The sequence below is a fragment of the Pipra filicauda genome, unplaced genomic scaffold (genome assembly GCF_003945595.2).
Source record: "Pipra filicauda isolate LSUMZ 115617 unplaced genomic scaffold, ASM394559v2 scaffold306_size1276767_pilon, whole genome shotgun sequence".
Lineage (NCBI taxonomy): Eukaryota > Metazoa > Chordata > Aves > Passeriformes > Pipridae > Pipra > Pipra filicauda.
In genome coordinates, this window is record NW_024104428.1 from 872,672 (window position 1) to 900,666 (window position 27,995).

The following is a 27,995-nucleotide window of genomic DNA, read 5'->3' on the forward strand; positions in this document are numbered from 1 at the left end:
CACAAACCAGGTGCTCTGGTTTGCTGGTGCGATTCCCCACGGCGCATCCATAGGAACTGCCAGAGGTAGATATGTTTACCCCTCCTCATTCCTCTCCCATTAACAGACAAACTCCTCCTTCCCATTCATAGCAGGAACAGAAAGAAAAAGCAGAGAAGCAAAGGTCAAATTTTACTTTGAAGGTTATTACAGAGATTTGGGCATATAAAGGGGGACAGTAAGAATAAAATACCCCGTGTCTAGTTGCAAAAGACCACTTATAAGAAGGCATTTGATTTTTTTTTTTAAACCTCTTTTTAATGTCAGCTAAAGGGTAATTTGAAAGTGAAGGACATTTTACTCCTCTGGGGAGCTAATTACTGCAACAAGCAAAGCCCAAACAGGCAAAGATGAATGTAACTCACAAAGCACAACACCAATCCTACAGCTCGCTGTGGTTAACTCAGAGGGCTTGGCCAGATAAGGCACGCACAAGCCTCACAGAGGTAGCCAAGCCGCTGAGATGGCCTCAGAGATTAGGACATCTGTGCTTAGGATTCCCAAGTTCTACCTTCGTACACCACAGCAGAGCAATAGAGACAAACTCCTGCAACCCCACTGAAGAAATAAGAACAATATGAAATACAGAAACTACGCCAGAAAAAAAGCATTTGGGGATGTACAATAGGTCCTTGCCGTTCTCCCCAGGTTGAGATCACCAATGTTATGCCGTTATTTAGCACTGACCCTCCAAACTCCATTCTTTAGCACCCTCCCTCCAAACTGCTGCCTAAGAGTGGTTCCTACTGCATCACAGCCAAGCAGCTCATCACAGGATCATGGGACAATTTGGCGTGGAAGGGACCTTGGGGGTCTGTAGTGCAACTACGGGGTCAAGCAGGGTCAGCTATAAGGCTGCTCAGAGTTTGATCCTGTCAGATCTTGAAACCCTCCAGAGATGAAGCCTGTGCAACCTTTCAGGACAGGCTGAACTGCTTGTTTCGATTTTTGCCTGTTGTTCCTCATCTGCAAAAAGCCCAGTCTCCCCAGGACACAAGCTGCTCACTCAACTACAGTGACAAACACTTTTTTCCCTGTCTCTCAGGTGAAGAGGAAGAAAAACAAAAAGGCAGCACAGAAAGAAGAGCCCCCAAAGACTTCTATCAAAACTGGTAGATGCTTGTCTGTGAAGCTGCCATCTCTCTCTTCGACACCTCCCTCAAGCAAACCCACCTTCAGCCCAGTTGACAGCTGGAATAAACCAGCAGCCACGAGGTCCACATGATAAGAAGTGACTGCTCTCACCCTGAGTCCCCCCAGGTTCCCAGGAGCAGACTGTACTCTCCCAAACCTGGCAAAACTGTGCCGTGACATTCTCCCTCTGCTCTGTGCACAGACAGATCACGTATGGCAGCAGTTGACAAAGAAGAGGGGGAGCTGCTGGTGACATGCAGCAGCAGCTGGTATGGACTAACAAAAGTCCTGGGTTTTTTCTTTGCCTCCTACATGCTCTTTATCTCTCAGCAGAGAGATTCCAGAGGCTTTTGGTGGGGAGTTCAACGAAAGACTTGTTTTCTTTTCTTGAGTGCTTGTCTGAGAGACATGCAGCTCCTTTCCTTCCAGTGCTCAGCATCTGGACAGCACAAATCCTTCTTGCAGCTCCTGTGCCACCAAAGCCTCAGACACACACCCTACAGACATCCTCCCTGTCCCAGCCATGGGCCACATAGTTATATGCCACAGCTGAAGGGCACAGAGGACAATCCCTTCAAGAAGACTGGTTATTGGTGTGCAGAAAGCTACAAGCAACTTGGGCAGCTCAGCATCAGGAGACAAGACCTCACCAAGCAGAGCCACAGCCAGCATGATCTCAGGCAAAGAGGCAGCTGGCTCTTCATCCCATCAATGCCCTTGCCCACCACCACTCCTAAGCCTGGCACGACACTGAAACTCCACTTCAGTGGGGCTGCCAGCCAAAAAAAACCCCACATCCAGCCCCTGGGAGCCATCACAGCCATGCAGGACCAGGGGGACAGAGTAGAGGTGAAGGCACCAGCCTACCCAGGCAGGGTGAGACCAGAGTGAAGTAGCAGAGAGCAGAAGTGTGGCCAGGCTGAGAGGGCAGACAAGGGAACCCCTGAATAGCACCTAGCTAGCACAAAGCCTCTCTGCCTCACTTTCACCTAAGCCTGGCAGGAAGGAGATGCTGGTGACCATCCCTGCAGGCACTACCAACTACACAGCAGCTCCTGCCCGCTGCAGAGGCAGTTGTGTCTGAGTGCTCCTTGTTTTTCAAGTCTGCAGTGAAATGGCTTCTTCCCAGTCTGTGGTACCGTGGTCTCTCCTCCCATCCAAACCCCTTTCATTTTTTTTGCTTTATCTTGTTTGGGTTTGATGCTGTACAGCTGCTTCCCCCAAAATAAAGAGTAAAAGGGCTGCCAGCCCCTCAAGTGCTTTGAAACCTTTCCTCCTGCTCCATCACTGCCTGTTTAAGAAAAACCTCAAAGCTTGATTTCTTCCCTCAAATCACTTACTCTGAAAAAGAGCTCAACGTTTTTGGGAGCACAGATGAAAAAACACGGAGATAAAAGTCTGAAGCTTCTGAAGAGGTTAGACCTGGGCCCCTTTGCTGTTATCTAAGTAAGGGTACAGGCACACAAACAACTCATTGCAGAGACACAGTGGAGTACAAATCTGCAGTGACTCACGCACACTGAAGGAACTGCCACGTGCTCATTTCTGCCCTATAGCAAAACACAAGTTTACCCATCAATGTGAGAAGCACAAACCAGCATTTATTTCAGTTTGCACAGCCATCCCTGCAGCTTCACCACCTAAATAACTGCACAAGAAAACTCCTCTTCTGGAAAATACTGCTGTCCTGTCAGCGGTCACGCTGTGTTTCTGGGATGCTGCTTCCCTTCACCTGCAAATCCTCTGCTGTCCTTAACTTCTTCCAAAAGTGAATAAACAGCCCACAGACTTCTCACAGCCTGCAACAAGCAGGCCAGGGTCCCAGTACAATTGCCAGTCAGGTGTATATGGTCCCCAGGTCCCCTATTCAATCAATCAAATATAAGTTTTGTAACTCCCCTCTTCAGTATGCTCAAGTGCCTTCCCAATTCAACCACAAAGCCAAAATTCCCATCAGTTGCTCAGAAGACTCATGGGGGAAGTTTCTAAAAGTAGCCAAGTCTTCAGCCACTACTGCCTAGCATGAGTCTAACATCTAGGCTCTCCCTTTAGTCAACATGGAGAAGGATGCACTTAATTTAAACAAACGTGAATTGCTCTCCAGATTTGTCTCTCTCTGTCCTCTGATGGCAGATATTGCCTGAACATCTATCTTAGGCAATGAGTCTGGTGCTAAATGAGTGGGAGGCCACTTGTGAGATCTTCCAAAATCTTTTCCCCCCACCCTGAGTAAAAGAGCATGAACCAGCCTCAACAATTTTGCATCAGCCTCAAGGAACTGAACTCTGAGGGCACACAAAGTTGCAGACCTTGCACATGGGTTAATCCTTTCTCATAAATCAATCACAAGGCCGTGGTTCCACCACATCCTGAAGAGCTGCAGCCCCCTTTTTTTTTTTTTTTACCACCTCCCTCAGCACCCAAAATTCAGACTGACATGTCCTAAACTCTTCCTCCTAACACACCTCACAGCACAGGTACATCATCTTCCCAATGACACAGCTCAGGTGGTGATTAGAAAAGGAGCAGCAAGATACAGAAAGGCTTGTTTTTGAAGCAAGGAAAGGAAATCGGAGACTGGTGAAAAAGATTAAGCCTTGATACACATGTTTGCATGGCAGAAGGCCCTTGAACCACATGACTGGCCTCATTTCCTAGCTTCAGTGAGATTAGTACTTGTGCTGCATGCCTAAATTCAGATAAGAGGCCCACAGAGTGCCTGGGGAGTACTTCTTACTCCAGGCCATCAGGTCCTCAAAGCAGTATTAGATCCTGGCCAAGATCCCAAGGAAGGAAAAGGAATCTTGAGTGGAAACACCAAAAATGGGAGAGGGAGAACCAACCATGAGGTGGACAGAAGTGTACTTTCAAGCCCACCTGGCACACTGCTGAAGCTGACAAGATTATTTTTTAGCAGCTGCAGAGCTCTGGATACATGGCTGTCAATAATGCTCACGATGGTAGGAGCAGAGACATATCCCAGCTGCTCTGCTGCGAGCTGAGATGTCCCAGTGCAGAGACAGCAGCCCCACGTGCTGCTGCACCAGTGTCCCATCCAGCTCCCCCATCACAGGGCTGTGTCACACAGGTGGAAAAGGGGAGGAACATTCCTTCACCTCTCTACTCAAACCACAGGACACAACAGGTCCAAGGTGCCAGAGCAGCAAGTCTAATATCAACACTGCTTCAAACCCATCCATTTCACACATAAATGGAGAGAACAGAGACGCTAACAAACCTGCCTCCCTTCAGGCTTCGCCACTGCCAAAAAGGAGCCACTCAATCTAATGAGTCAATTAAAAATTCATAACTGGATGAAAGAAAAAAAGAAGTTTGGTTCTGGTTCTGAGAAAATGAGAACAATAACTCTCATTTAGCTCTTGTGTACCTTTTCTTGCACACATTGTCTGGAGAAACAAAGCCAACTTGAAAATCCAGGACCTGCAGCTGAGAGCTAAAACAGCAGGAAAAAAGAAAGGACACGTGCTCTGTCCTGCCCTGCACAGAGAAGCCCATTTCCCTGGCAGGACTTCAGGGTCCAACAGGGCTGAAGTCAGCACTGGTTCACAAGAGTGGGAGCCAGAGGGAAGGCTCTTTGTAAGGGCCTGTTGTCTACAGGAAGCACTCTGGAAAATTCAGTTTCTGTCAGAGTTTGTCTAAACCACAGAAAACACCTTACACAGATGCACACATTCAAAAGCCAAGTGACCCTAAGTCATCTCTCAAGTGAATTTTCAGAAATGAATTAAGCCAAACCAAATTAGGACCCCAAATCCTGAGCGCAAGCATCCATGAAGGGGCATAATGTGATTTAACTAATCCACTAAAAGTTACTTTAGATTCATTTTCTTGAGTATCTCTGACACATGTAAGCCCCGAAGCCAATGTCCTCAAAGCATTACTCGTAGGTGTCTACAGAGTCCCAGATCTTACAAGCATATACCTGTGGCAAGGGCAGGTCAGAGCAAAAGCGAACCAGTCCAGCCTTGGCTGGTCACCAAAGCAGTTGCTGAGCTGTGGTTACAACCAGGAGCGTCCTGGCATCCCAAACCTCGGGAGAGCAGTGGAGGAGCTCCCCGCTGTCCAGCCATGGGATATGCTTGCCTGCATCCCCCTCCTGAAGAACTTGACCCCACTTCATGGCTAACCCAGGTGCTCTCACTTGATCCAGTGCCTCTCCTGTAAGGACCCAGCTCACAGGTTTCCACAGGGAAAACAGCTCCCTGGCAGAGCAACCCAGAATCCAACTCTGACTGCTGCAACCTCACCCTGCCCACAGGTGCTTTTTTTCAGCGGGTGTTGGTTTCAATGGGCTTCACTCCCTCAGGTGACCTTACAGCAGCAGTGCTGACTCAGTCTTGTTTAAACTGAAGTGGGAACTGCAAATCCGGACACCCGAAGCAAATCATGGAACTACAAAAGAACAGAAGAGTATTTAGGCATCTACTTCCGCGCTGCTCATGGACATCAGGTGGGAAAGCAGGCAGCTAAATAAGCACCTGCACCCATACTGTGGGACTTCACCCGGGAGAGTGGCTGCTCTTTTGAAGAGCAGAAGCCAAGGCCACACAAGCTGGAAGCAGAAAGCACAACCCAGAAGGGAGCTACTGTGATTTAAATCACACCTTGGCTCCTTTCACACTGGGTTCCCTGTGTCAACAACGCCTGAACCGGCAACGCCCTCACCGGCTTGCACAGCTGGGTAACTTCCAAGTGGTTTCCAAGCTGCAGGCTCACAGACATCTCCTCCCCAAGAAAAGCAAGCCTGCTTGCTGTCTGTGGGCTTAAATTTGCTAGAGGGGTGCCTCTGCTGCAAAGGAGCTCTTTTAGGGGTCCTTCAGCCAAAGAGTTTGACGGAAGCTATTTGACTGCTGTTAGCTGAGTTAGACGCTTCAAATACAACCCTGTTGTGAGGTATGAAAAGCAAAGCTGAAGCTTGGAAAGGTCAAATCAGCTAGTCAGAGGTGCTGTGGAATTACTCCAGATTTTAAAGAACCTCTTTTTGATTTTTCTAACACAGACCAAAAAAAAAAACCAACCCAACCACCAAACCAACTTCCCCACAGTCATCTACGAATAGCTCAATCTGATCAGTGTGCTGTTTTCAGGCTGCATTCAGCACTGCCCTCTGTTAAGACCCTGAAGACGACCATCTCTCCTGTTCCCTTTACGTGCCACTCCTCATCGCTCCTCTCTTCCCCGCTCCGCTATTTCACCACCTTTAGCACACACAGCTCTCTCCTCTGTGGCTTGTGCCATTTGATGCAGACTCCCTACTCCTCTTCCTCTGCGTAAACCAGTTTCACATGTGCCTTTCTTTCAGCCATGGCTTCAAACATTCCTCTGCCCGGCTATGCTGCCTGGTGTCTCGTTTTCGTAAGGGTCTTACTACCAGAGAAAGCTCGGTATGTCCTGCATCTCTATACCATGATTCCCTGCAACTCATACCACTGTGCCATCTGTTCTCTGGTCCTGTTCTCCTCCACAGGTTTTTTTTTCCCCCATTGCACATGGGGGGTCCAATGGTTTGTGTCTCCAGCTGGGAGACACCCCCCGTTGCCCCAGACAGCTTACCCACGAGGTTCATCTTGGCGCTGTAGCTCCCGAAGTACCTCTCGTCGGTGTTGGGCGTGTGGCACTCGTACTCGCCGGCGTCGCGGTCCTGCAGCTCCGTGATGTGCAGCAGGACGGCGTCCCCCTGCACCCGCTCCACGTAGATCCCGCGGCCGCGCACGCGCTGGGTGTAGATGGCGTAGGGGAACGAGGGGTCGACGGTGCTGACGATCTGCACCTCCCGCTCGGGGGCCGAGGGCAGGTAGATGGACCACTGGAAGTTCTGCTCCGCCGGGCCCTGGTAGCCGCTCACCTTGCACCACAGCGTGACGTGGGAGCCCTCCGTGCGGTACAGGGGTCCCTGCTGCACGGTCACTTGCCGCTGGGCCAGTGCCATGCCTGTGGGAGGAGAGGAGCCCAGTGTTACTTCCCGACAAGCAATCCCTGCACCTCACCCGGATATACCCGTCCTACCCCTTCCACGGCAAGCCCTCACACCCCATTTACAGCTGGCACGTCAGGCTCAGGCACAGCACCCCCAGCTTTCTTGCTGACCCAACAGAAGTGTTTTTTAAAATGCCCCATGAAAGCAGCAGTGCTGAGGTAACATAAACCCCTTGTTGGGCAGCGTTAAGAATCCACGCATGAAAGTGCACTGCACTGTGCAGTAACAAACCAGAAGCTCGAGGCGACAGGTCTTTGTTTTCAGGACTACTTTTACTTTTTAACTCAAGCATGCTGTGATTCCAGGCACAGGTTGCTGCCAGGGGGCATGAGGAGATGTTAAGGGCAGCCACGGAGCTGCTGCTTGGGGCTACTCTGTTCAGCAGTGACTCCCTCATCTCCTGGCACAGCCCAACCAGGATTACCTTCTACCAGCAGAGAGGCCCACCTGCAAGCCAGGAGGCCACACTCCCTCTCCTTCGGCGCCTGGGCCACCCAACTGCAATGCCCCAAGCACCTGTCCTCCATCAGCAAACCTGCCAGAGGCTTCAGCTGGTACAAAATCCCATTCTTTTTCCCACAGACCCAGCACACCTTCTCCAGTCTCTGCTACGCTTGTAAAGGCACACAGAGAAATACCAGGTCTCCAGCACTGCCTTTCCAAGTCCATTTGAAAGGTGTGTATTTAGTACACAACAAAACCCATTAAAGTAAATGGAGGGAGTGGGCACTGTTACACTCAGGCTTTACCGCCCCTGGCAGCTGGAGCCGAGACCCGGCGCAGTGCGTTGTACACACACCGACGTGTGCAGCACCAAACAAAGACAACCCCGCGGCACGGTGACTGCCATCCACTGTATTTTTACACAGATTATGGATGGCTGGCCCCTGGGCTCATGGCACATTACCAGCACAGCCCTCCAGGGGCCGGATAAATTACAGCAATCTATCTTGTTTGTTGCTACATCAAAGGCTCGAGGTCTGGAGACCACGGTGGGTGTTCATCGGTTATTGAGTTACCAGCAGCATGCACACATGGCAAGGCCAATCATCCTGGCTTCTGTGACTGCTTGCTTGCCATCATAAAACAGCAATAAGCCGATTTAAAGCAGGTCCTGCATAATCACGTTTGCAAATTTCATCCACTCTGTGTGTATGTTGGGGGTTTCCCCCCCACCCCGTCCAATTTTCAACAACAATGTTCAAGCACAGAGAAGAATTTAACCTTTCAAAAACTGGCATCTTGCAGGTGAAGAGGCAGCCTTGCATCTGGGGATTATTGATTCAATCCCACCCTCTGGACAGGGATGTCCAGATATGAAGTTTTCCTCCACAGCCAGCCTGGACTGGAGCCAGGAGAGATGGTTCTTAGCAGCTTAAAACAAATTGTGAAAAATGGGTTCAGCACATCCATCAGGGCATGCAGCTGAACAGATGGAGTGCAATTCAAACTATTAACTTGGGCTCAGCTTGCTGCTGCTCCAAATTATGTTTCTTTTTACTCTTTATGAAATAATATGATTTAAAGGGAGGACCAGGGAAAGCTAGCACGTTTGAAACAAACAGGGAGAGGAACAACAGAGGCAAACACTCCCCCACTGTTTGCTGTACCAATGCCTTCATCCTGAGGAAAGGTACCACCAGAGACAACTAACACATCTAAGTGCAGACAGCCTCTTCTCTCACTCCATAAAGGCCAAAGGACAAAGCAAATACTGCAGCCTTTGAAGTAAACTGTTTTTAAAGCAGCAGGAAGGGTAAGATCTTTATTACACACTTAAAGACAGCTCATAATCCAATTTTTGTATTCACATGTAGCCTTGCTACAGCATGCAGATAACCCCACATGCAACGACACAATAAAAATTGCACCACAAATCTAACATGCAGCGGTAGGAATTAAAAGTTGCACACACGACACTCATCCGGGTATTAGCCAGCTAAGTGCATGACCTTGTTGTGCAATCTTTTAATACAGCGCTGGATTTTTTCAATGGGAATTCTTTGAGGAGTTTTCCAGCTAACCAGTTGAAAAACATCATTTTATCAGGCTGGCACTTCCAGAGCTCATTGGCAATATCACAACCTCGGAGACCCACAGCACAGATCTCCGTGCCCTGATGGAGGCAACCTGTTGGTAGATGTCAAATCCCACCACTCCCATGGCCAGCACTAACATGCGCTTCCTTTCTTCCCTTGCCAGTGGTTTCTGGGACCTTGACTGTTAACCCTAAAACCTGGAGTCCTCCTCCAGGTTTAGAAGAGACATTCCTCCTCTCCTATTCCCTCTTGCTGCACCTTCCTAATCCAACCAAAAGTGAGAGAGTTAAGAGCCAAAGAGTTCCTTTATTCCCATTCTGGCTCCAGGAACCCAGGCAGCTGAGGGGACAGAAGAAGACAGCGCAGGAAAAACTCCTGCCTAGCTCCAGTGCGGATAGAAGACAAAACAGCCAGAGTTTTGTTACAACTTGCAGCAAGTTGCTGTCCCAGAAGTGAGACAGATGCAAAGGCTGAGCAGTTGGAGGAACAGGCTGGATCTCCAGAGGGGCAAGGAGCAGCACGTCCACAGTTCTGCTCCCTGTGCCTGGCTGCAAACTCCTGCTCCAACACAGCTGGGCACAAATGCTTTTCAACACTTAAAAGAACTCCACAGTGCAGAGGCAAAGATACTTCTCCAACAAACTATTTTAATCAAGAAAGGGAAAGACAAAAACAATCAGCCTGAGGCAGACATCCAGCACTACAAGTTCTCTCCTCAAACAGTTGCCTTTTGTATGATGTTTGGCATTTTTCAAGCCCGGGGAATTGCTATATCCACGAACACACCGTAATCCAGAGAAGAACTGCATTTCTTAGCAAGCAAGCATTCTGGTTAACAAAAAATAATGTGCCTGAGATCCCATTTTAAACTCTTATCTTTCCCTCTTGAAGTGAGAGAAGAGCTCACTGGAGGAGGAGCTGTGCACTCCACACCTTCCCTAGGACGCCCAGGAGGCAGTTATGGTGGCATTTGGCTGGTACCATGCTGGCACAGCTGGCTTTTAATTGCAAATCCAACATGATTTACTGACAACGCAAGGGCTGACACGGAGGAGGTAGCGAGCCAAGCACTACTTTAAAATTAATAAGAAATTATAGATTTGTGCGCCTGTTTTTTTCCAAAAGACAGCAAATCTCATGAGATAAGGAGGAAGTGTTCCCTGATCCTTATCCCCTACAGATGAGGGCTATTGTTGCCAGCCTTTTGAGCTAAGAGTAAGCCAAACAACAGTCAGGCAGCTCTTAACACTTCCGCTGGCTTACCCGTCTCCCAAGCCCCGTCTGGAGTCAGGAGGTGCATGGGGGATAAGAGGAGGCAGCAGTGGCAAGAGGTGGGTGATTAGACTCAAGGTCAGGAAACAAGGGACAATGCAGGACCTAGGAGGCTGCAGATGCCTGGTCCCTGCACTTCCCCTGCGCCAACCCGCCCAGCAGGCTCCAGGGCCACAGCAAATGTCAAGGGAAGCAGCTCTGAAAAGCAGGGGAAAGGCAAAGGAGAAATGCAACGTCAGAGTCACACAGTCATTCGAGTCTCCCTTGTCCTATCACAGCCAGGACTCAAATGCCTCTCCATTCAACCTATGGGCAAGAAAGAAGCATCAGGCATCCCTGCCAGCCAGGCATCTCACTCAGGAGTGCTGCAGCTCAGCTTCTGAGCACACAGTGTCTCTGCAAAATCTGTACCCTCACAGCAACCTCAGATAACTATGGCGAGATCTGACCTTTCCATATGCAGAGCTCAGGTTTTCCACATGCAATTGGTCATTTCAGGTGCCTGATTTGAAGCAGTTTGAAGAAGCTGCGTTTCAGAAAGTGCCAAACATTTACCCTTTGGGAAGGAGGTGGACTTTCAGGTCCCTTTCAGAAGAAGAAGCGTGTGAAATTGTACCTGAGAACATTGATTCAAGGCTTATTGCAAGATAAGTGTAATGAAAGAAAGGATGGCTGAGCACACAGAAACTCTGCAACAGCATCAACACATCAAAAGAATAAATAAAAACTCATGACAGGATTATGAGGAACCTCTTGTGCAAACAGTTTCCCCATCTCAGAACAGTGTAGGTTATGTCTTCACCACATCCAAAGGCACTACAGCAGTTGCATCAAAGTATCTTACATATCAATAATTATTGCCACTAGTCATTTAATCTAAAGGAAAAACTTGAGCTCTTAGGAGTATTATCCTGGGTCTAATCACTAGGAGCAACTAAAAAAATCTTTATATTTTTCCATATCTTCCATAAGTGTAGGGCTGACAGCGCTGAACAACAAATGGATTACGTAGCTTGAAGGGGTGTTTCTACCCCTGCAGTTCTACAGCAGTTTTCCTTCACTTAGAAGCTCTAAAGCAGTATTTGTCAACAACTGACAATACTAATCCTAAATTTCCTTTAAAAATTAATTTGTGCCTTTGAACACAGTTATTAGACAGAAGACATTTCCAAAGAGATCCCTTTCCCCTGCACAAATACACAGCGCACATCTGGGTTTTGTTGCTGTTGCTATTGTTTGTTCCATTCACAGGTGCTCTCAAGAACGTGTCAAGAGAAGAGCAACAATGCTGACAAACACCAGGGAATGGCTTCTATGTCAGAAATAATGGAGCCTGGAAAACAAGATGACTTGAAGGGGATCTGGTAAAGGTTTACACAAATACGTATTCCATGGAAAGGATGGTCAAAAAAATCAACCATTTACCATGTCTTCTAGTTTAAAAATCGAGGGCGTCAATCGAAACTGGTCAGATCCGGCTTTATAACAAGTGTGGCAGTTCTTGCAGCTGCACATAGCATATCTGTGGACGTCCTTGCCAAAGGATGCCGTGGATGTGGAAAGCTGACACGGGTTGAAATACGGGTGAGAAAAGTACTTGAAAGAGGGCTACTAAATAGTCAAGTCACACTGGTTTTGCGAGGCTTCCAAAACAAGCCAGAGTTGCACAGCTGCCTGCCTACAGCTTTTTGAGGTGTGATACTGAGCTAGGTGGAGGACTTAGTCTGAACTGGCACAGCTGCCCTCATGCCCCTTCGCAACCCATGCCATCGCAGGCTATGCTCTTCAACCACATGGGTCACATCTGGTCTGCAGACTGTGCACTGGCTGTACTACAACAGAAGCTAAAAAATGGCACCATTCCAGCTTTTTCTCTAGAAGCGTGGCTATCTCTGCTCTGAGCACGGCCATCTGAACTGGCTCCCTCCACACACTCTGAGCCCTGACACGGGAGCTTGTGCCCGTACACAGGGAAGGGAAGGGGAGCGTGCATAAATCTTATTTGGCTACGACAAATCAGCATCTGCAGCAGACCACAGGACCTGGCAGAAAGTCCCCCAGTAATGAAGACAATTCAGACTCAAGTGCTAAAGAGCAGTCTTATCTCCTTGAGCTTGAGAGATGCTCTGGGCACGCAGAGCCCCAGAGCAGGTGCCACAGCCAAGTGCACCACGGGCTGCGGCAACTGCTGCCCTCCTGCCTCCGAGCTGCAGCAGCCCCTGTGCTGGCTGCCCTCACAAAGGGACGGGGCACACTCGGTTACCCCCAACCACCACACAGGTCTCCCCTCGACTCGCTCCTCCTCAGTGCTTCCACTCCCCCACCCCAAAACAGGAGCATCCAGCCCTGCGCAGGCCTTCGCTTCCAGTGAATCGCTCGGGGATAATTAATGCGCTCCAAGCTCATATTCCATCTTAATTCAGATTAATTTTTCAGTCTCCCTCACACACGAGGCCTCCCAGGGGACCGCCCTTCTTCTCTCCTTTCTGTCACCCAGAGAGGATGCAGCTGGCTCTTGCCAAAGCCATCCCATTATACTTAGTCCCTGATCCCATTACTTAGCCCCGGCTTTTTCTCTGGACTTCACAGTGGGGCTGATACCCACAAAACACTAACTCGTTTCAAGAAGGCTCTTCCAAGCTCACAATTGTCCAGCCACTGAGAACATTTCCCCCAAGCAGCCATCACCTTTTTTTCATGGGTTGAAGACCAATATAATCTCTGAGGCAGACTCTGTCCCAACAGGCAACACCAGAACAGAGACAATCTTCTAGCAACACACACCTGCTATTCTGTGAAGTCTCCTGTTAAGGTGCACAAATAAAAATTAGGTTCGAGCTTAATTTTTGCATAAATGAGTCACAGCAGGGACAATCTCTGTACACTGCAACCTGCTGCCAGATGGAAAAAAACAATGCTATCAGAAGAAAACATGTGGGAGCCCTCCCCCTATTTCTGTAAAGCCTCATTCTGGGAAAATCTAGTATTTTGCTTGGTATATTTTTTTGCCATGCCAGCTGAGTTCAGTGTACTGAAAGCCTGGCTGGAGCCACCTGCAGAACAACTCTGTCCCCATCCTCCACCCTTTTCCTTTGATGTTTAAATCATGCAAGCCAAGGGTGCCTGATCCCCTATCCTCCTCCACTCCTGCCACCATCCCACCACTCCCAGCACATGGACCATCCTTCCTGAACCAACTCTAAAAGCAATTCACTCCTCATTCTAATTCCTCCCACTGCTAAGCCAACTAAGGGTGGCTAAGTGGAGAGGTCAGCCAGGGTCAATTTATACAATAATTGGTATGGAAATACCACAATCAGTGGGGAAATATCAAAGCATGGGCAAACGAGACAGGAGCCGCCAATGAAGCTCTTTGTTCTTCCAACACAACCGCTTTCACTCACCTCTGCTCACTGCTCTGTCTCACAGCAGCTCGCTTCCACAGCAGATGTTTACTGCCTTTTAAGAAAAATGTTTTCAATAAATGTGAAAGAGGTGACATTTCTTTTAATCACCATAGATTGTTGTGGCCTCTGCCGAGCTTCCCAAGTTCTGACTGTAAAAGAGGTCTTGTACCTCTGCTATAATTATGCATCCAGTCAGACATCCAACCCCTTCGCCAAGATCAGAGCCATTTTATATCCTTTGGTTCTTCTCAGATCTGGTCCTTTTATTGACAGAAGACTTCCTTACTTTCCCCAGTGTGGCACTGGTATTCTACAGTGTGAAATGTGATCTACCCTTGTGATTTTTTCCCCCACTTTTTTAAGCAAAGCACATACTATATGGATGTCACATTCCCCTAACTGCTCCTTCTCTGTGTCTACAATTAGGCATGTTAAAATATGCTAGTTTTAACACCACCTTAGAACGGCACATTCTTGAATCACGCAGATCATCTGTATTACTACAACCTTTAAACTTCTAAAAATGCTGAAAGGATGAAGGAATAATTCGTTATCTACGCTGGACACTGAGAAGACAAGATTCGGGTTGGTCATGGGAGCTAGCTACATGTTCAAATTCCCAGGAGCAAGGAAAGTGAGGCACCAGAGAGACTGCTTTGTGAGATTGAGGTCTCTCACACTACAGCTTCCTCTGACAGACATTTACTTTCCTCCTCTGATAGACATTTACTTTTTTCAAGGACAACAAAGGCAGAACCTGCCCCAGGGGACGCACGACACGAGATCTCCCTGCTCTCACAGTTCTATCCTTCTCCATCATCCCATCAGAAAGTAGATTTAAAGTTACTTTGCTGCACTGAAGTCTGAAACTACTCTTTAATCTAGTACAGCTTTACTTTGAAAAGTCACAGAGCTAAGCCTCCAGAAGCCAGCCAGCCACTCCTGTGGTCAGAAAAAAGAGCAATACCCTCTAATTTTGTATTAACAAAAGGAAGGAGGATGGCTGGGCACACAGGTCCTCAAGCTCTGGAGCTCATGGTGCTCACCCGTCTTACTTCACATGGACTTTGAAGCAGCTGGTGGAACAAGGTGTACGCGACGTAGAAGGTGAATAACAGCACATGCTGATGTACAAGGGACAGACTGAGCTGGCTGCCCTGCTGGTTCAGATCCATAATGGGAAATGATTGTTGGAGGCTCAAATATCTTTGTGCAACACACTCACTGTTTATTAGTTTTACTGTTTTCCTGCAAAGATCCTGAGAGGAAACAAAAAAAAAAGTCCCTAATAATCTGCAATTCTTGTATTCACCAAAGGCAAGACCAGTTTTTGAATAACCTCATACAAGGGCAGAGAGCTCCAGTACCACTACAGGCTCTTTTCCGTACTTAAAGTAGAGCCCGTCCCACGAACCTATTTAATCAACTATTTCTCTTCCCCCAAGGTCAGAACAGAAGTTTTGCAGCCCTTTTCCAACTCAGATCAGCATGTTCTTCGCATACTACACCACCGTTACCCTGATCATTATGGGAAAAATACACAAGCAGAAGCTCCCTGGCAGATTATACTTATATTGGGAATATGCAGGCAGGAAGTGTTGGATTGCCCACGCAGTACTTCTAACTTGCACTGCTCCTCGTGTCTTATCCTCAGGAGTTTATTCTTGCTTACAGCCCACTGAATACATGCCCCAGTGACTTACATCACTACGGCTGGTTCCAGGTCTGGTTAAGCGCTACAATACACAGCAGCATTTACAGCGGTCTGCTGGAATGCCCAAGGCAATGCCTACTTTTATATTTTCCAATGAAAAGCAGTGATGGTTTCATTACTGCCTCCCAAGCCTGAGCTTTGAAGCTGTAACCACAGTACTCACTGTAAGATTTAGTGTAGACCTGCACAAAAAGTGAAGTCTCCTAAGATTCCTACATGTGGGGGTTTTTTTTCTTCTGTTCTTTTAGCTCTTACAACACGTGTAAGGACACACCATTTACCTTGGTGGCCCTAACACTGTTCCCAGATCTCTGAAAGATTCAGCATTGCCATGCTAGTACCAAAGCTATGGAGCATCAACACACATTTCAGAGGGCTGAACTTTTAGCTGGTACGTGTTCCCAGCCTATCAAGAGAAAGAGGTGAAATGGAATTGTTCGAGCAACAAAGCTAGGCAGGAAATTTCTGACATAGTTCATTATGCCCTGCAGCCCCTGTATTTCTTTTTATTATCCTTCTTTAGTCTTCAAGTCCTACATGTTCAACATCCAGGGTCACTCTAAGAACTGTCAAACATTATTCCCTGTGCGATCACTCACTCTCGGACAATAAGAAACTTCATTTTGTTTCACAGTCAATAACGTTTTAATGTCACTTCTTTTTTCGTTTTCCTGCATGCTCTGCAATCCCTCCCAATATTAAACAACAGAATGTCCCTATTATTGCTGTAATTCAGCTCATAACATCCCAGATGCTTAAAATACTCTCCCAGGAGAAAAGAGTGCAGAGTCATAAATCTCACCTTCACATTATCCTTGCCAAAAGGAAACAGCATTTACTACCCAGCCTCTCATTAAAGGAATTCCCTCTCTTTCATGAAGAGATCTACTTCTGATCCATGGAGAGCCTGGTTCCTTCTCTCAAATTTATTTTTCCTAAAGAAAAACAAAGCTTCTTGCTCTCATCATTTGAAACAGAAGGAGGAAGGGCAGATACACAAGTGCTTTCCTCCATCTCCACAGTGAAACTGCCTCCAGTGTTTTGGCCCATTTTCCATACTCCCAGAAGATGCTTAATTTGACTTCCGTCCCACTCCCTTGCTCTGAGTGACTCCAAAGATTTTCCCTTACTTTGGTATGGATGACATTTAGGAGTTCAGTACCCTTATTGTCTCTCAGACCTTTACTTGCATACTTGTTCTTCTGGGCAGGGCCAGAGCATCTCCTTTTCAACCTCCAAATCAGCAGCCACAGGCAGCCATTTATTAATTGCTTAACCCCAAATCGATTGCCTTCTACAGAGAGAAACTTAACAATGATCTATTAAATATTGGCAGGTTGGAAGAGCTGATGACAAACAGCCCTGCTGCACATCCCAACCCACCCCCCTGCCTCCCAAAGCACAGCATTCCTCCAGCACTCCAGCTCTGTCTTTAGGGATGGGTCTGCACTTGCTCCTGTCCTCCTTTGGAGCACACAGTTCTGTAGGAATGGCAGTGCAAGAAGTTATGAAGTGTAATATCCAGAAATAAATGCAGCCAAGAGCAATCTCTCACGCTTCCTTCTGGCTTGCTGAAGAAACATTTTCGCCCCTCAGCCATGGCCATTAGCATGAGAGAACACTCAATTTGCAAGGCAAAGCTGCCATCTCGTACTTCTTCTTCAGCAGAAAGAGCTTTCAGGTAAACATCGAATTGACTTATCCCCAAGGTCAAGCATATTGGCTAAAAGCATGCATTTCTCCAAAATAATTTTCCCACCCCACCACAAAGGATCGCGAGAATATGAAGCACAGCCGTAGAACAGCAGTTTCCATTTCCTTCCCACAAATTTTTCCTGTTTTCTTCCCTGTTCACTAAGCAGCAGTAAGACGCTGCCTCTCAAAACCTTTGTGATTCAGTCAGACAGCATCCCCTGAAAGACAGACACAGATCCAGGAAGATTCTTCAGCTGCCTCTTACTACTAATTAAGATGTTAGAACTCCTCGTCTCCTTACACTGTAATTTATTAGTTTGACATGCTACAGAGACTACCAGCAGTTGTCACCAAATTACCAAGGCTCTCATTTCAAATAAGAGGACAGGTGCTTTCTAGTATTTGGAAAAGGAAAGAAAAAAAAAAAAGAAAAAGGATGCAGAGGCATTTATGTTACTGTTGCTTCCAGTCTCGATGGGAGAAAGGTACAATCATTCCCTCTAAGCACATTCATAACACAATACTACTACCAATGAATAAGAAGGACAATCAGATGTGATTCTCCTCCCTGAGGAGGAACAAGTCCATGCACCAGCTGAAAAGCACAGGAGAACACTTTTTACATTAAACAAACAAAAAGCAACCCACAGTTGTGAGGGTTCCCCAAAGAGGTTGTGGAATCTCCATCCCTGGAGGTATTCAAAAGCCATCTGTACATGATCCTGAGCAACCTGCTCTAGGTAGTCCTTCTTGAGCAGGGCACTTGGACCAGATGGCCTCCAGAGGTCCCTCCCAATCCCAACCCTCCTGTAAAGGTCACTCCAACAGGACTGCATTCACTGCTGCTATAGGCCATGAGTTATTTAGCTCGCCACAAAACACCTACTCAGAGCAGCCTCGCTGTGCCAGATCCCCTACAGAGAAAACAGTGGCAAAAACACCCTCAGTCCCAGGAGATTCCGTTTAAAAATGTGGTTTCACAGTGCAGTTAAGCTAATCTAGGTACCAGCTGCCTTGGGAAGAAAAGCTGTCTTGCTTTCCCACTCACTTTATTGCTAGCAACACACCCACCCCCCTCCCCATGCCTGACGAGCTGAAAAAAGAATGACCCAAGGAAAGAGTTATTTGTTTTCACTAAGACAGCAGGAACACTTTTTTTTTTTCCTTTGGGAGATGGGGGTAAACAACCCTTTTCATTAGCAGCTACAATATTTCACTAGCTCAGCTGTACTATGAAACGGCACCTTCAGACAGGCAAAAAATGGGTCAGGAGAGGCCAGGGAAGAGGTGAGAGCAAGGCAGCTTGTGAGGAAGTGCCAAGGTCTCTCTCTGCTGGGAGACCCTGATGGCAGGTCTCTAACAAGCCTTGTGGCAAGGCAGCAGGTGAAGCAGTGCTGCAGGTTACTCCCAATCACACAGAGGAAAAATAAAAGGGCTCCAAGCCACCACTTTTAGCAAACAACCATAAGAGCAGGAGACTTAATGAAGCCTGGCTTCCTACGCCTTCAGGAGGGAGGCTGTCTCCGAGACTAATGATTTGACTGCAAGCTTCAGCTGGAGCTTCTCCTACAGCTGGCACAGTCATTTGGAGGCACTGCTAAAGCCCTTGAAGAAAAGGGTCCCCCTCAGTCCCCTGCTGACCCCCTGACTCAGCTACTTATTGTTCACAAGACTTGCAGGAACTCGTTTATTTTCAAGCTCTCTACGCCTGTCAAATTTGACTAAAATTGGCCAAAGGGCTTCCAGGTTATCCAGAAAGGGGCAGCAGAGGCAGCACCATCAGATAAGTCGTCTTCCTCTGAGAACCCAGCCTGAGGAAACACAAGGAGAGGCAGAGGCTGGGAATCAAAAACCACACAGAGGGAAGAAGCACTAAAAAAGACAAGGTAGAACAAGGGTAAGAAGGGCTTTAAAAGGGAAGACAAGCATATTGCATTTGGCACAGCAGAGGAGGAGGAACTAATTTGAGAGTTCAGGGGAACCGGCAGACAACAAAAAAACCTGAATGAATTTCAGAGGCAGAGATGGATAGGAAATGCTGCAGCTTACACTTAAGCAGAAAGACACAGGGGCATGCACATGCATATAGGTAAGCACCAGAGACAGAGGTTAAGATTTTGATTTGAACAGAAATACTACCTTGTAGTATCAGCAGAGAGAGCCAGTCCAACTTTTATGAGTGGATAAAATTACCAAGAGGGAGGGACTGTAGGAAGAGGTGGAGAACATCACAGAATAGGCCCCTTATAGCCTCAAAAACCCCAAACCCTGAAGCTGGGCAGGGTATACTCATGAAAAACATATGAAAACCTCTGTCAGAGAGGTAGAAGGTGGCAAAGACAACACGACTTGGAGGAAATCATTCCAGAAAGAGACCAAAACTGGTTATCACATGGGCAATTGCCAAGTCGAGGAAGGTAATGCTGGATCACGACTGAGATGTAGAGCAGTGGGGGCTATTAAGAACACCCTTGCAAAGTAAATCACAGAGACAGACTAAATTGGCAGAGAGCTGGGAGGCAAAAGCTCCAGACAGAGAATCCCATGGGGCTTGTGGAGGACAGAGCAGCTGCTGAGGAGGAGGGGATAAAGCAGCTTTGCATTGAGGGAGAGAGGATATGAGCAGCAAAACAAATGACAGAGACAAGGGAAAATGACCTGGGACCCTTAAGACAAGCAAAAAGGTTAGAAATTCTACCTTTGTAAAAAGCGTGGAGAAAGAAGCCGGACTGAGCAAACACACTGGTAAAGGCAGGCCCTTAATTTGTATGCCAGTTCTCTTTGTAAAGTTGCTATGGTTTGAGGAGCAAACTCGAAGGTGGACAAGGGGCTACCCAGGCTTAGGGGGAAGTATTCAGTAAAGCAGGAGAAGTTATAGTGTTTATGAGGGACAAGGCAGAGGGAAGGAGCCGCACTCTGTCTGAGACAGGGAGGTCAGCATCGTCAGAGGACTCGTGCTGGCTCCATGCCACTGCAGGACAGCAGGAGCAGAAGCAGCAGATGGTGGAGCCAGGAGATGGGAGAGAGGGTGTAAAAAGTGCCCCAGGGGTGGGGGCAGATGCCACTGCGTCAGCAGTGTGAACAGCTATGGGGCAGAAATGCTGACAAAAGAAGAGGAGCGGGGCGAAATCCAAGTCCAGGGTGCACAAGAAAGGTCGCACCAGGGGAGGAGGAAAGCAGAAAGATCCTGAAGGGGAAGAGTGGTGCTGGCTGAAAACCAAGACACACAAAAGGCTGGCTGGCAAGCCAGGTTCCTTGTTATAGTATGAGACATCTAGGCACAGGGAGGAATGACCCAGGACTAACCCAGAGCATCTGCTGAACAAAAGGGGCCCCAGTCTTCGGCACCGAGACAAGAGCTACACACAAGAGATGTGATGGAGAAAGGGACACGACTACAAGTCTCCCTTGATGTATGGAGTCTGGAAAAAGCTGCAAGTTGGATTTTTTCAGGATTACAGAAGCAGCTCAGCAACACCACACCTCGGGCACAAGTCCAAACACTCTCCTGCCTCCCAGAGCAGCACATCTCGGCATCCATGTGATAAGATGGGGCAGCACAGCCCAAGAGATGCTCCAAAGGTGATATGCCCTGACTTCAGCAAGAGCAGATTTGCCTCTTTGTAGGTCTGTGAGTTTATCTGAAGGTCTGGAAGAAAGCAGAGCCTCAGTTTGTAGACAAGACTATGTGTCTTGAGGGTGACTAAACAGCATTTGTCACTAAACAAAAAATCTTTCCTCCTCAGCTGAGAAAAGGAGAGGTGGGGATGAGGTAAATCCTTCCTCTGCTGATACACCACACTGAGCATCCTCCTGCCTACACTCCCTGATGAGCAGATGTATACAGAAGTTTTCATCTTCAGCTACTTACTTAGCAGAGCCTAGTCCCCTCTGATCAGGGAGTTAAGGAAAGGCTTACATAGCTACCAGGGAGGGAGGGTTTTATTTATCTGATTCCAACATGCCCAAGTTATCAGACTCTAGAGGAATTCAATTAATGAGAATAAAACTCTTGTTTGATGCAAGTCTGGAAGGGTGGTGTGTTTTTTTCTTTTTTCTGTAAATAGCTGCACCCCAGAGATTTTTACACTGATTATAAGCCTTAACAGCAACCGACTGATCCAAGTTTAACAGATACAGCAGCCATACCAAAATGCCACACACGCTCCAGATCTGTCGGGGACTGACAGAGCCGGAGGAGACCAGCACAAAGACAGGGAGAAGGGAGGGAGAGGGATGCAGGACCAGGAAGCTGGAACACCACGTCCAAAGGAGCTGCTGAGGCCTTTCCCCCTCCTCAGCTCACTGCAGTGGGCTGCAAGTGGTGAGGGTTGCCACTGGTTGTTTCTAAGCCCCCACGAGCACAGCTCTGTGAGCACCTGCCTGCAGCAGCTGTGAAATGCCACCTCCCGACATGGAGGCAGAATTAAAGCTCCTAAGGCAAGGCATGGGCACCACAGGCACTTGGCTGCTCCCGGGCAATGCCCCACAGCACACAAAAGCCATCCCCCATGCCCAAGCCATGTCTGTCCCTGGCTGAGGAGGTGCCCCCATGCCCACACAGGCAGTCCTTGGGGAACCTGGCACTTGCTCCTGCAACCACAGCATCCCTTGGGTCTGCCACGAGGAGGGAGGATGACCCCCGGGGGCAGTAGGGGTGAGGGGACCATGGCACACACTGTCTCAGATTCCCATCTCAGGCCAGGTCACTCCAGGTAAGGCGCCAAGTTGTCACCACCTGGGACAGAGCTCCTTCCCTTTCTGGCAGGCTCTGTCCTCGCTGGCTCTGCCAGGGCCGGGCCCTCTCACCCACTGCCACCCAGTGAAGCAGCATGAATGGGGCACAACCCATCTCCCAAGGGGATCTGGAGAGCCCAGGGGTTGACCCCAACACATTAAGCATAGCAATGGATCACATCTGGGCCCAGCCTGGCCTCTGGCACTGTGGAAGAGGGTGAAAGAAGGAATTCTGACAGCAGTATAAGCTTTGGAGAATTTTACTCAGATAATCCTCTCCTAAGGTTGGCCAGCTGGCTCTAAAGGGAACAGACGGAGGAACATTACAAATCACTGAACCGATGGGAACCAAACACAGGGCACAAAACTCTTCTCATACAATCTTTTTTTTTTTTTAAATCCTGCCATGAAGATAAGCACAGCTCCCAACACCCGCTCCCAGGCGGTGCTAGTCCTAGGAGATTCACCCAATGTTTATTCAATGCACATTTCTCTAAAACCCCCATGGTATATCCAGCCAGGAAACCGAACAAACATCCATAATTTCCTCTGACACCTCCTAGCTATGCTGTTCTGACAAAAACAACCAGAGCCATCCAGTACCATTGCATGCCAAAAAAAACCCCAAACAAAAAGACCCAGTTTCCTTACTAAACCCCTTCAACGCAGCAAGCCAGCAAAAGGGAGGAATCACAAGCTGAACCACCCAGAATCCATCAGCTGACTAGGACAGCACCAATAATCCCTCCTGGCTGTATACTTGGGAAAGACATGTAGGTGTTTCCACAGTCTACTTACGCGGAAACCTCAGGAACTCTTCCCTTTCTTCCCTAAGGGAGATTCAAGACATTTGAGGTTTAACAGCTGCAACAAACAGTCTCCTCTTACCAGAGAAAATATTCAGGAACAAGATAACAAGAGACACAGTTACTGCAACAGGATGAAAACATGGAAAAAGCCTCTGGGGTCTAAGTGCTGCCCTAATGACTGCAGACTGCTACTCAGAAAATCTGAATTCAAGTATACAGCTCTCATCACCACTGCAGATCAAACAGGAATGGCAAGATGCAAATCTTGCTGCCTGCAAGAGAGGTAATCTAAGACACCATTTGTGAGCAACCTGCTAGCAATGCCACAGTCCCTGCAAACACAAAGAAATAAAAAGCTGCAAATGCCCTTGATCTTGCATTCATTCCCCAGTAGATTACTGTGCTGAACCCAAACATCACGACTTTTATGTCTGGGGGAGTTGAGGGCACAGTCCTTATTACACTTGAAACGGCAAATATATTCTCTATTCAAATTTGATTGCAGACATGTGAGATGGGTTAAAAAGATGGCTTAGAAGGGAAATAATTCCAGCTATTCTCCTTTAAAATAGTTTTAAGAGCAGTATCTTACTTATTTCACAGCCAAGAGGTAAAGCAATTCTACAAAGCCAACTCAAAATTAGCAGATATATTTTCCCTGTACACTAGAAAAGAATGCAGATGCTAAACCCATTATATAGACAGCAAAGTGTCATCAGAGCAAAGAAGGCAAAAATAGCTAACTTATCAGTAAGATGACTAAGCAAATGGATTTTCAAAAATATGCTTTCAAATATGACACCCTTTTCTTAGAGCTGCACACATCCGTTTAGCTTTGTTAATTTCTCAATTCTTTCTTTTGATAATTTATTTTTGGCCTCCCGCTAGCATACTTCCCCAGAAGACTCACTTCACCCTACCCACACTCGAGATTCGCATCCACATACGGAGGATGATTTGGAAAACGATGCTGATCACCCCAGTAACTACGAAGAATCTCTACTGCAGCACTTTTAGGATCATGTACATGCATTTCTTTTACATCTGTCCATCCACTGGAAAACTGAATTCCCGCTGTCTCCCACCACCCCCACCTATCTCAGGGGTCTTCATGGCTCCGGTGGTATCTTCCAGGACTGATGAACCCTCCCTTCTCACCTGACCCTTCCATCATTTTTGCAGGTAAGAAATGGCCCACCTCTTTTATGGCCTCCACCTGTGCCAGAAGAGGAGGCTACATATTGGCAGCTCATGAACTGCAGTGGTTAGAAGGAGAGCAGCAGAGCCAGATACTGCTCCTGCAGCCACGGTGGGAGCCACACCCCCCAGCACCTCTCCCTTCCACATGTGCTGCCAGGAGCCAAGCTGCTGGCCATGCTCCATGCTTCCTCTTTGACCAACACCCACGTTCCTCTATAAGGAGAATTACCCTTTCCTCAGATTACATCTCTTCAGGGACTCAGCTGGCATGCAGACAAACTGCATTCGCTGGTAATCTACATCTCTGAGGTAACAGCAGTAGTTGGTGCTTGGCCAAGCCTCCCAAGTCATTCCTCTGCCATGCCAAAGCCCCGAGTATGGCTGCCCTCCAGCTTCTCCTCACAGAGGGATGGGTACCTGCTGGCACCCTAAACAGGGTGATTAAACATTGGAATGTTAATCCAATGGGCTGCCCAGGGCGGTGGTGGAGTCACCGCCCCTGAAGGCGTTCAAGTGCCAGTGGAAGTGGCACTGAGTGCCACGGTCTTGTTGGCAAGGCGGTGTTCAGTCAAAGTTGGACTCAATGATCTCAGAGGTCTTTTCCAACATAACTGAATCTGAGGCAGCTCCTGCTGCCTGACCCGTCCCCTACCAGCAACCCAGTCCTCCTCCTCCAGGAGCCCAGCACACAGCCCTGGGCTCCCCTTCCTAGCAAGCGGGCTTCCAAGGCTCAAGCCCATTACACTGAGATCATCAGGATGCTTTTAGTAAGGTATCCCACTGGATCTGCTGGAGCAGCTATTAGGCATCTGACACATAGCAAATCTTTCCTCACACTCTCCCCTCCCATTCCTACATCCTCCCTCAAAACAAGCCAGCCAAAAAAACCCCAGGGGGACAGACACAGCTTTGTGATCCAATGGAGAGCCAGCAGAAGGGTGATACAAGCTTAACATGGGCATGCTTCCAAGAAGAGGTAACAAACCTCTCCGAGCTCAGCCTCTTGCCTGCCCTACACCACCCCACACAGCTCAGGGCAGCCTCAGACAGCTCTTCCCCCTCTGCCAGAAGGAAACAAATCTCCTTCCCATCACATATTTGCTGCCCTGCAAAGGCTAAAAAAAAAATCAAATAAAAAAAAAAAGAAAAAAAATCAAATCAGCCCAAGCACCAGAGCCAGGAACAAATCCAAATAACCACTGCAGGAAGTGCTGTCCTTCCTTCATTCGGTGGTCACGGGGCAGTGAAGGTCTCCTGCCAAGCTCCCTGAGAGCACCCAAGCTAAAGCAAACCTAGGGCACCCCCATGTGCATAGCAACTGGAAGCATTCACCCTTTAATTTTGAAAAATTATTCCATTTAAAAGGTAAATGGGATCCTGCAGGCACAACTGGAAAATTCAAGAAGAGTGGATGAGGCGCAAGGGCAGCAGAAACTAGAAAAGGAAAAATAAAAACCAGGCATCTCAGGCAGGACTGAAACACATGCAAGAATCAAGACAGGGTCCCTCTACACTCTAATGACGACAGCAGTACCTGAGAGATCACCTCCAAACACACCTCTCCTCACATCTAGGCAAGGGGAAGGAGGTGGGAGTAAAAGTGATGTGAAATGAGAAGAAGGTGTTTTGGTATCTACTTATGAAGATGAGGAGGTAGATTTACACCCTTTCTGTAGCCCTTCAGACTCCAGACAACCTCTGCCCCTGTGCAGTACAGGTATCTGAGGCCGAACTCTGATCCCTACTCACAAGCACCTGAAGCTGATCCTGTTCAAGTCAGCCTTATTTACAGCAGAAAGGAGTAAGTGCTTGGTGACTCCAAGCATTTGGCAGCTACACACTCTAGATTAGATTTAACTGCCAACTAGCTCATGGCATGGGACTGATTAGACATAACAGCTCCTTACATGCCAGTGACCCATAGATTAACTGTGCTGCTGTAACACTGAGGGCTGGAATGAATCACAGCAGCTCCAAATTACACTCACGTGGGCCGTGCCCCACGAGGTGGCAAGGAGAGCCTGGTCCCATTCACGCAGGATAAGCGAGAGAGCTTGTGCGGGTAGAGCTCAAAGTAAAAAAAAAAAAAAATCAATTTTCCTTCTTTTCCTAACACCAGGAGTGAAATCAATCAGGGCACAACAATCTCTTCCATCCTACACTTTCTTCCATGTGTAAGAAAAAAGCAGCCTGTTTGCTTAAAACAGCAAGCAAGACCTCAGCCCTAGCACTGCATATTTCCTCACAAGAAAATCCCATGACACCTTTTAAGCCACTCTCTCTACTTCAAGAAGCTGAGAACAGAGACGGAGTGACTTGCCCACAATTATATCACAAGTCAGAAGAAAGCACTGGAATTTGCATGCTGTGACTCCTGCTGTAGGCGCCGGATAACACCGCAGGCACAAAGGTCAAACCCTTCAGCAGGAGCTCTTAAGATATTGTCTGCAGGCCACAAGCAGTCAGCAGAAAGCCGAGGGATGGCACAAGGCCAGCCCAGTTCCTCTTGGTATCCACGTCCTTCATGGCAAAAGCGCCTTAGCACCTGGCAGGGCAGTTAAACAATCACGCCCTGCAAGACAGAGCAAACATCCCTCCTCTGTAATGGGATTAGACAGAGGGGTATGGGAACCTCCAGGAGAGGAAAGCAGTGCTCAACAGCATATTCAGGAGGTGGAGGAAGCTGAGGACCAAGGACTGTATGAGAGGGGAGGGAGCAGAAAGCCCTGAGTCAGGGAGATGGGATGAAACAACACGGTGAGAGGGGGCAGAGTACCTCAAAAGAGATAAACGCATTCAGATAACTGCTTAGAAGGGAATAAATATTAGTAAGTACTATAATTACCTCGAAAGCTTCACAAAGCTGTAAGAAGAAACACGTCTTTAAGAAAGGCTGGCGCACACACTTCTTGGGAAGCTCCTATTTCAAGCTATCAAAAAGGAACCAACGAGGCCTGACACCCAGGTTGGTAATTTCAGCTTGGCAGCCAGCCAGAGCCCTTTGGCTAGATCCTAGGTACTGGGTAACTTGAGTTAATAAGTGCCAGATTCCAGCAGTATGATTTTGCAGAGTATCGAGCTTCTGGATGACTTCTGGCAACAAACAACTGCCTTCCCCTCTTGCCTTATACTTAAGGTCCAGCTTCCCTTTCAGAGAGATTTGGAGGAACCTGGGCAGACTCCTGTGTTGATGACGATGATGCTGAATGAAGACAGAAAGATTAATGCAAGGAGACAACATCTCAGTTCATCTAAGCAGTCGAATCTCGATAACCTTGCTGTCATGAGAGATCAGAGCCCTTTCTTCCCAAAGAAGCAAACGAAAACTTCTTTGCTATTTTGGGGTTTCATATCTCATCTTCAACCCTCTGTTTCTCTAAAGGCTTCAGAAACCATCCATTTCACACAGCAGCCTGGGTCAGTGCTGAGCTCCTCTCAAACACAGAAGAGATATCCAGCTCTACAGAGTCTGTCAAAAAACTTATCTACCTCACCCCACTCTCCCATCTCCCTTTGACAAGCTTATCAACTTCCATACAAAGCCCAAAAGCCATTAAAGGGGACAGTGGGCCTCAGCCAGACAGAAGGGGGATGCAATGGGGGTAGGGAACAATCACCAAGGAAGCAAATAAAAAGAAAAAAAAAAATCCAAAATCTCAGATGCATCACCATTCCCTGCTATTCCCCCTGTAATTGCAATGACTCCAGAGAGGAAGATATTTGCCTGGAAGCAAAACTACCAGCTTTTGTGAGCAGAGTAGGGAACACTAGGCAAATTACACCAATTCCAAACTCACACCACTAGTTAAAATAACCCCAAAACTTAGCAGTGCCACAACTATCAAAAATTACCTCCAATCGAGTCAGACCCTGATGAGCTGTTTTGCAAGGGACAGAGAAACAATATCCAGAACACCAAACCAAACAACTGGCACGAGTGTCATGCTTGCT

The 27,995-nt window shown here is 47.8% G+C and overlaps 1 protein-coding gene across 1 annotated transcript in view; it reads right to left on the reverse strand.

The window, feature by feature from the left end:
* The window catches only part of IGSF3 (immunoglobulin superfamily member 3), a 94,402-nt gene that overhangs the window by 59,641 nt on the left and 6,766 nt on the right, over nt 1-27,995 (reverse strand). Inside the window, exon 2 of the mRNA XM_027719148.2 lies at nt 6,748-7,125. Coding sequence (XP_027574949.2) covers nt 6,748-7,125 — 378 coding nt within the window. The remainder of the gene's footprint in view (nt 1-6,747; nt 7,126-27,995) is intronic.